General features: G+C 52.2%; 1 protein-coding gene and 1 long non-coding RNA gene across 2 annotated transcripts in view; one reads left to right on the top strand and one right to left on the bottom strand.

Moving 5' to 3' along the window:
• The window catches only part of LOC116084549, a 4,158-nt gene extending 2,764 nt beyond the window's left edge, over positions 1–1,394 (bottom strand). Inside the window, exon 1 of the long non-coding RNA XR_004116155.1 lies at positions 699–1,394. This is a non-coding gene — a long non-coding RNA (uncharacterized LOC116084549). The remainder of the gene's footprint in view (positions 1–698) is intronic.
• Nagpa (N-acetylglucosamine-1-phosphodiester alpha-N-acetylglucosaminidase) overlaps positions 450–8,429 on the top strand; it is a 9,249-nt gene continuing 1,269 nt past the window's right edge. The window contains exons 1-9 of the mRNA XM_031361614.1: positions 450–567; positions 665–1,123; positions 3,113–3,252; positions 4,601–4,709; positions 4,902–5,030; positions 5,751–5,956; positions 6,064–6,111; positions 6,877–6,978; positions 7,072–7,135. Coding sequence (XP_031217474.1) covers positions 482–567; positions 665–1,123; positions 3,113–3,252; positions 4,601–4,709; positions 4,902–5,030; positions 5,751–5,956; positions 6,064–6,111; positions 6,877–6,978; positions 7,072–7,135 — 1,343 coding nt within the window. The 5' untranslated portion in view covers positions 450–481. The remainder of the gene's footprint in view (positions 568–664; positions 1,124–3,112; positions 3,253–4,600; positions 4,710–4,901; positions 5,031–5,750; positions 5,957–6,063; positions 6,112–6,876; positions 6,979–7,071; positions 7,136–8,429) is intronic.

The raw sequence follows: 8,429 nt of genomic DNA, 5'->3' as shown, positions 1-8,429 counted from the left end.
CCTCCATCCCCTCCCCCTCTCCTTCTAAGTTTTCCTCCTCCTCCCCCCAACCTCCTCCTCCTCTTCTTGTCTTTGACATAAAGTCTCAAGTAGTCCAGACTGGTCTCAAACTATCTATGTAGCCAAGGATAACCTTTAACTTCTGATTCTCCCGCCTCTCCTGAACGCTAGGATTGTGGCATGGGCCACCACTTCTGGTTTGTGCAGCGCAGAAGGAACCTAGGGCTTTTAAGCATGCTAAACAAGTCCTGTACCGACTTACACATCCCCAGCATCTGTCCTTGCAATTTTCTATAAGTTTGACATAATATAAAAATAAAAAGCTATCTATCTCCCTTTCCAGCCTTACCCTCCCTGACGGAACTCGAAAGCTTAATTTCACAATCAGGAAGGTATTCAGGTCCTTAGTTCCTGAAAGCACCCAACAGCCTGCCCTGGAATCACGTGGGGCGAGCCCACGTGACCGGAGCACCAATCCAATATGGCGGCGCCCAGGGGGCCCGGGCTGTTCTTCATACCCGCGCTGCTCAGCTTGCTCGGGGTGGCGTGGTGCAGCCTAGGCTTTGGGTGAGTGCTGCCGCCGGGGCCAGCTTGGCTGGGGTCCCCCTCTCCTGAGTGCTCTCAGGCACATCCCTCCGACCTCACGATCGCCCCGTCCCCGCAGGGTTTCCCGCGACGATGACCTGCTGCTGCCTTACCCACTCGCGCGCAGACGTCCCTCGCGGGACTGCGCCCGGGTGCGCTCGGGCAGCCCAGAGCAGGAGAGCTGGCCTCCGCCACCCACGAATCCCGGCGCCAGCCATCGCGCGGCCGTGCGCACCTTTGTGTCGCACTTCGAGGGACGCGCGGTGGCCGGCCACCTGACGCGGGTCGCCGAGCCCCTCCGCACTTTCTCGGTGCTGGAGCCCGGAGGACCCGGAGGTTGCGCGCAGAGGCGCCGCGCTACTGTGGAGGACACAGCGGTCCCGGCCGGTTGCCGCGTCGCTCAGAACGGTGGCTTCTTCCGCGTGGGCACTGGCGAGTGCTTGGGGAACGTGGTGAGCGATGGGCGGCTGGTGAGCAGCTCTGGGGGACTGCAGAACGCGCAGTTCGGGATCCGACGCGACGGGACCTTAGTCACCGGGTGAGGAGGCGAGGAGCCCCGGGACTGTCGAGGGCAGAGGGTCTCTGATGTTCTTTTAGTGCCATGCCTCCAAGTCCAGGTCACCTAACCAAACTTTCTGTCATTCATCTTCAGAGTAGTGACGCTGACACCTTCCTTACTTCCTTTAAGTTTACTCATGTGTCACAGAAGCTGGTTCTGTGATCAGGCCGTATGTGGGACCTTGGGGAGGCGACCGTGAGCCTGAACAGTTTGTGCCATAGCGAACTTTGCCTAGTATTAGAGAAAGCAAACATTTCGTGTTGAGCGAAGCCATGGAACCAGTTGGAAATAGTGTAGAGTTTATGGAGCAGTCCCAGACAGCTAGCTGGAGGCCTTTTACAGTCCTGGATAGAAACACAGTGTAGGCAAGGAGCTTGTTGAGGGCTGCCTTTGGCAGTTTCTGTATCTCTTGAAATTTGACAGCAGCCAGAGTTGACAGCCGACAGGCGGGAGTAGAAGTAGCGCCATCTAGTGTTCCATCTCTCTTCCAAGGTTCCGGGTTTGTTTTGTTTTGTTTTGTTTTTGCCAAGGCCGGGAAGTGGGCTCTTCGCAGCTCTTGGTTGCAATTTCTGAGCCCGCCCACGTATCTGGTTCTTCATCCTTCAACATTAGCCAGTGTCACCACTGTCGATCTTAGGTTGTCACAGATCCTAAAAGTTCTGCCAGTGACCAGCGCCTGCAGTTTCTCTTCCCTGGCTCTGTCCTTCAGTCTCGCTACATTCCAGCTGCCTCCCTTATTCCTCTCTTGGGCTCCCCTTCCCGACTTGTTGCCATGGCCACTGTTTCAGTACCCCTATTGCTCTCTCTACGATGGTCCACTGGCCTGCTCACCTCCTACTTTTTTTTTAATGTGTGTGCATCTGTGTGTGCCCATGTGGAGGCTAGAGTTTGATTTCAAGTGTCTTCTATACTTCTATTTTCCTCCATCTTATTTTCTAACACAAAGTCTGAATCTAGATCTCACAGGTTCAGTTAAACTGGCTGGCTAGAAAACCCCAGGGACCTCCTCCTTCCCCCCGTCCACCCCACCCCAGCGCTAGGCTACAGTGTGCTGTCTCAGCTTTCACATGGGTGCTAGGGATCTGAAGGCAGGTCCACATGATCATGTGGGAAGGCTTTTACCCAATGTGCTGTCTTTCCAGCCCATCCTCCTGTGTTAACTGCCAAGCAGCTGCCTGTTCCGTCCATGTGCAGCTCATGGCTACTTCTTTGTATTATAAGGTCAGCACATGTTACTAGAGATGGCAATAGAAGAAGGTTCTTTCATTGTGTCTGATGTAGGCACACAGGGGAGCATCTTCCAGCTCACACCCCGACTGAACTGAATACCTGCTTATATATCTAGAGAAGGGCTGTCTACACCAATCACAGCACACCTCAAGTGCAAATGAAGGTTTGCATTTGCACCAATCACAGCCTTGCCTCTTTAGCATGCATAACAACAAAGTCCTCCTAGACTATCAGGGGATATGCTCTTCTTCTGGCCTAAGTAGGAATAGTTGCAGAGTCAACTGACACAAATTGTTTCAAACAGCCTGACTAAGGCTATGCCTTCAGGAACCTGAAGTCTTTGTGTGGTTGTCTTGAAGTTGTCTGTGGAGTTCCAAATGGCTGGTGCTGACAGATGCTTTGTCTAGTTGGCTGTTTGACTTTTGCTTAAGCAGCCAGGGCAGTAGAGTCTAACAGATGCTAATTCCAGAATCAGTTAGGAAAACTGCAGAAAAATGAACATCAAGAAGCCCCTTGAGCCAGGCAGTGGTGGCGCATGCCTTTAATCCCAGCACTTGGGAGGCAGAGGCAGGCAGATTTCTGAGTTCAAGGCCAGCCTGGTCTACAGAGTGAGTTCCAGGACAGCCAGGGCTATACAGAGAAGCCCTGTCTCAAAAAACAAACAAACAAAAAAAGAAGCCCCTTGGTACCCATAGCTGTTCTTGACAATGAGTGAACCTCCTGCCCCCCTGCCTCCAGGTACCTGTCTGAGGAGGAGGTTCTGGACACTGTGAATCCATTCGTGCAGCTGCTGAGTGGAGTCGTGTGGCTCATCCGCAATGGGAGCATATACATCAACGAGAGCCAAGCCACAGAGTGTGACGAGACGCAGGAGACAGGTCAGGAAGCAGAGACATCTATAGCGTTCTTTTTTATTTGTATTGTGTTTTGATTTGTTTACTTTGTGCATGCGGGGGGAGGGGCACACGTGCTATCGTGTGTGTGGAAAGGTGTCAAAGAACATCTCCTTCTCTCCTTTTGCCATGTGAGTCCTGAGTAGTGAACTCAGACTGTCAAGTGTGGTGGGAGGCGCTTTATCCACTGAGCCACTTTCCTGGCCCCCAGCATCAGCTTTCTTCAGACGGAGGAACAGTATGAATGGGTTATTCTTTAGTGGTCCCAAACATTTACTGAGCAGCTATTTAGTGCTTAGTACTACAGTGAGCGCCATCTTATGTAGAATGTATAAGGAGAATCCTAGGCGATAAGCTGGAAAGAATTGACAAGTGCCAAGAAAGGAACAGGAGAAAGGGGACCAGTGGGGACCCAAAGCACAGGTATGAGAAAAGTGCTGCAAATTTGCTGCATGGTGGCCTCCACATGGCCTAGGAGTTTGTCATAAATGCAGAACCATGAGACCACCCTCCTATACCTCCCATCCAGAAACCACTGGTTAAATCCTAACAACCTGGGTGTGCAGGCACTCCCTTGGCGACTCTGATGGACACTCAAGGTTAAGGGCCACTTGGGGATGGGCTGGTGAGTTGGATTGGTCTGTAAAGTATTTGCCTTGAAAGTGTGAGGACCTGAGTTCAAGCCCCATGGAGAAACATAAAAAGTCAAGTGCCGGGATGCACACTTGCAGTCCCAGCGATGGAGATGGGAGGCAGAGATAGGTGGATCCATGGCCACATGGTGATATTCCCTGTCTCAAACAGAAAGTGGTCGGCACCTGAGGACCAACACCCAAGGTTATCCTCTGACCTCCACGGGCATGTGTACACAAGTATACCTCCAGAATGGGGAAGGATGCTTTGGTCCTGAGAGTCCTGCTATTTCAGGGTATAGTGCCGGGAGAGAGGGAGACTAAAGAGGCTGTCTTTGAGTCAAAGGAACAAGCTATCGGAAGAACTCAGGCAGAGCCCTGTGGTTCCCAGGTAGAATGCAGCCTGCAGGGCCCTAGACAGAGAGTAGCTGCTGGGTGAATGAGAATAGAAATGAAGCCTGGGACCTCAGGCAAGGCCTGTGGGTTCTGATCTAACAACATAGAAGTTTCTGGAGACTGAGAGCACAATGAAGTGTTTTCTGACTGTGGCATGGGGGCCCACTGGAGGCAGGGCTGAGATGTGGCTTAATGATCCAGTACTTGCCTCACGGGCACAAGCGAAGAAACCCAGCACCATCCAAAGAGAGAAAGTCAGGATGCCCTGGAGTGCTGGGTAACCACCCAGGGCCCTTCTGCTTCAGGTTCTTTTAGCAAATTTGTGAACGTGATGTCAGCCAGGACAGCCGTGGGTCATGACCGTAAGGGGCAGCTTGTACTCTTTCACGCCGATGGACAGACGGAGCAGCGCGGGTGAGTCCCAGGAATCCTCTGGGATGGGATCCTTCCAGTAGTTTCTGGGATATGGGTGGGACAAGACAGCTTTCGGGCCATTTTGGAAGTTTTGTCTGCCTCATTGGGGGTCATAGCATTTACCTACTAATGAAGGAAGACAGTTAGTTAAGCCAGAGACCATGGGGGCTCAGCTACACCCCCTCTGCACAGCCTCAACCTGTGGGAGATGGCAAAGTTCCTGCTGCAACAAGACGTGGTCAATGCCATCAACCTGGATGGAGGCGGTTCTGCCACCTTTGTGCTCAATGGGACCCTGGCCAGTTACCCTTCAGATCACTGGTAAGAGCGCCTGAACCACTTTGTGAGAGGTTAAGCTACGCCTTCCCTCAGACTGTCTCATTGAGTCAATACTGAGACCCTGTTGTGCGCCAGGCCCTGGGTATCCAAAAGTGAGCAGAAGAACCAAGATCTCTCTCCTTGGGGTGCTGCATGGCCCACACCTGGAAACCCGAGCCAGGTCAGGAAAGGCCTCCTTATGGACAGTGAAGTAAGAGCTGAGGAAATGGCTGGCCAGGGTTGAGGGAGCCCTCACCAGAAAACAAACTGTACGCAATGGGGGAAATCCTATAAATGGCCCAGGGAGAGGCTGGAACTATAGCTCGGTAGGAAAAGTACTTGCCTTGCAAGCAGAGGACCTGAGTTCAAACTCCAAAACCCATATAAAAAGCCAGATATGAGTGGCACATGCTTGCAATCCCAGTGTTGTTGAGGAAGAGACAGGTGGATCCTGACACTCTGGCCAGCCAGCCTAGTCTACTTTTTGGCAAGGTCTAGACCAGAGAGAGATAAATAAAATAAAGTTTTAAATGGCAGGTACCTAAGGTTGTCCTGACTCCATATGCATGCACACACACATACGCATGCACGTGCGTGCACGCAAACACACACACACATATGACTGTCAGAATCTAGAGGGAGGCAAACTGAAACAGCCTTTATAGGCTGCAGTAGGGACCAGCACCAAGGCCTAGGCCTCTTCTCACAGCCAATCCCCCACAGCCAGGACAACATGTGGCGCTGTCCCCGCCGAGTTTCCACTGTGGTGTGTGTGCATGAACCCCGCTGCCAGCCACCCAACTGCAGTGGCCATGGGACCTGTGTGGATGGCCACTGCGAATGCACCAGCCACTTCTGGCGGGGTGATGCCTGCAGCGAGCTGGACTGTGGCCCTTCCAACTGCAGCCAGCATGGGCTGTGCACAGAGAGTGAGTGGGGAGCCCACAGGAGGGTGGTGCTCTGGCGGGACCCCAGCTCTCCCATGCCAGACTCCTGCCTTTGTTCTTACCTGGCCTCCATGATCTTGTTTTGGCAGCTGGCTGCCGTTGTGATGCTGGGTGGACAGGATCCAACTGCAGTGAAGGTGAGAGCTGCAGGGGCCTGCGAGGGCTCCTGGAGAGGGCGGCCTGGCTGCATGCGTGCAGCGGTTACGATGCCTTCGGCTTGGAAGTTGCCCTCAGAGCCTTTTCTCACTTCGCATGTGAATCACCTGATGGCCTCCCTGCTGAAAAATTCCCACCAAATGGGAGGCCAAATTTTCAGTATTGTCCACTCAACTCTAAGGACCAATAGCAAAAACCAAAGCGTGGCCAGGCCACGCCCCTGAGGAAGATGCACCAGAGTTCTTAATACCTGGAAAGCAGCTCCTGGTGATTGATATTAGGCGTGGGTAGGGTCATGTCAGCATGAGCCTCAGTGGACTTCCCACTCATGGTTTCTTCATTCTTTTAAGATCACAAGTTCTAGAGCCCACCTTAAACCTAGGCGGTATACTTGGTTTTTATTTGAGACAAGGTCTTATGCAGCCCCGGCTGTTCTCTAACTTACTGTGTAACCAAGAATGGCCTCAACACCTGCTTCCTGCTTCCTCCTCTCGAGTGCTGGGATTATAGGCATAGCACCAGCCTACAGGGTGCTAGGAATCAAACCCAGGGCCCCACGTAGACCTGGATAGCACTCTAGAAACTGAGCCACAACCCTGTTTGCAGCTGGGTTACCTTGGAGGGTTGGGCCCCAGCGATCTGGGGGCATCTTCTTCAGCATGGCCATGCACACACCCAGGAGCCAGGTTGTCCTATAACCATGCCACCCAAGCTGAGACCTACCTGCCACTGTCTCCTCTCCACAGAGTGTCCTCTGGGCTGGTATGGGCCAGGTTGCCAGAGGCCCTGCCAGTGTGAGCACCAGTGTCCCTGTGACCCCCAGACTGGCAACTGCAGCATCTCCCAAGGTACGGAGCCTTGAAGGTTCTTGGGCTGGGAAGCCTTGGGGCAGGTCTGGGGTAGGTGGACTCTCCCCAGCCCTTCTTTCTGGTGTCTTGCAGTGAAGCAGTGTCTCCAGCCAACTGAGACCACACCAAGGGCAGGAGAGCTGGCCTCTTTCACCAGGTGGGTATTTGAGCAGAGGCTGAGCCCCTGTGTCTCATCTGTGAGGCATGGGTATCTGTCCAGGCACCAGCCAGCCCAGGAGGTTGCAGGTTACCCTCTACTTCAGAAGCTCAGGGACAGTCACAGGTAAAACTGGCATCCAGGATTGTGAGGGAGAAAGACCCTGAGCCACTGCCCAGCAGAATTCAACAGTAGCAGGCCATGGGCTTCATATCTCTGGCTGCAGAGACTCCACTTAGATGCTGGAGCAGAGCTGTAGAGATAGGACGGACTTGCCTTTTTTCTGGACTTTTCTGTGTGTACAGGCTTTATGTTATGTTGTTGTTCCTTTTTTGTTGCTGTTGTTGTTGTTTTTGTTTTTTCAAGACAGGGTTTCTGGAAAACACTCTGTAGACCAGGCTGGCCTCGATCTCAGAAATCCGCCTGTCTCTGCCTTCCAAGTGCTGGGATTAAAGCCGTGTGCCACCACCACCTGTTGCTGTTGCTTCCTTTCTGCTGTTTCTTGGGTCTCCAGCTTCATCCCCACAGGACTCATGGAAAGGATTGTGAAGCAGGGGGTGTGGTTCAATTAGCAGATTGATTACCTAGCATGCAGAAAGCCCTAGGTTCAGTTCCCAGCATTTCATAACCCAGGCATAGTGGCATGTGCCTATAATTCCAGCACTTGGGAGGTAGGAGCAGAAGGGTCAGGAGTTTAAGGATGTTAGGAAGTCTAAGGCCAACCTTGGATACCTAAGACAAGAGATAGATGATAGATAGATGATAGATAGATGATAGATAGTTAGATAGATAGATAGATAGATAGATAGATAGATAGATAGATAGATAGATAGATAGATAGATGATAGATGGATGGATGGATGGATGGATGGATGGATGGATGGATGGATGGATGGGTGGGTGGATGGGTGGGTGGGTGGGTGGGTGGATGGGTGGGTGGATGGATGGATAGACAGACAGACAGACAGATAGATAGACAGACAGACAGTTCTTGAGCTGGACCTTCTGGCACAAGCCTGTCATCCTAGCTATTCCAGGAAGCTGAACCATGAAGATAGCAAATTCAAGGCCAGCTGAAGCTACAGATTGAGTTCAAGACCAACCTGGGCAACTTAGTGAAATCCTGTTACAACATAAAAAGTAAGGGATGGGGGGCTTAGGATGTAGTTCAGTGGTAGAGCAATTGCCTAGCATGTACAAGGACCCAGGTTCAATTCCCAGGACTGCAAAAAATATATTAGGAACATCTAAAAGCAGTAACACTCACATTAGATGTTTGTGTGGGGGGGGGGGG

Source organism: Mastomys coucha, unplaced genomic scaffold (assembly GCF_008632895.1).
Source record: "Mastomys coucha isolate ucsf_1 unplaced genomic scaffold, UCSF_Mcou_1 pScaffold12, whole genome shotgun sequence".
Taxonomy (NCBI): domain Eukaryota; kingdom Metazoa; phylum Chordata; class Mammalia; order Rodentia; family Muridae; genus Mastomys; species Mastomys coucha.
The sequence above is the reverse complement of the archived record's forward strand: the minus strand, read 5'-3'. Positions and strand labels throughout refer to the sequence as shown.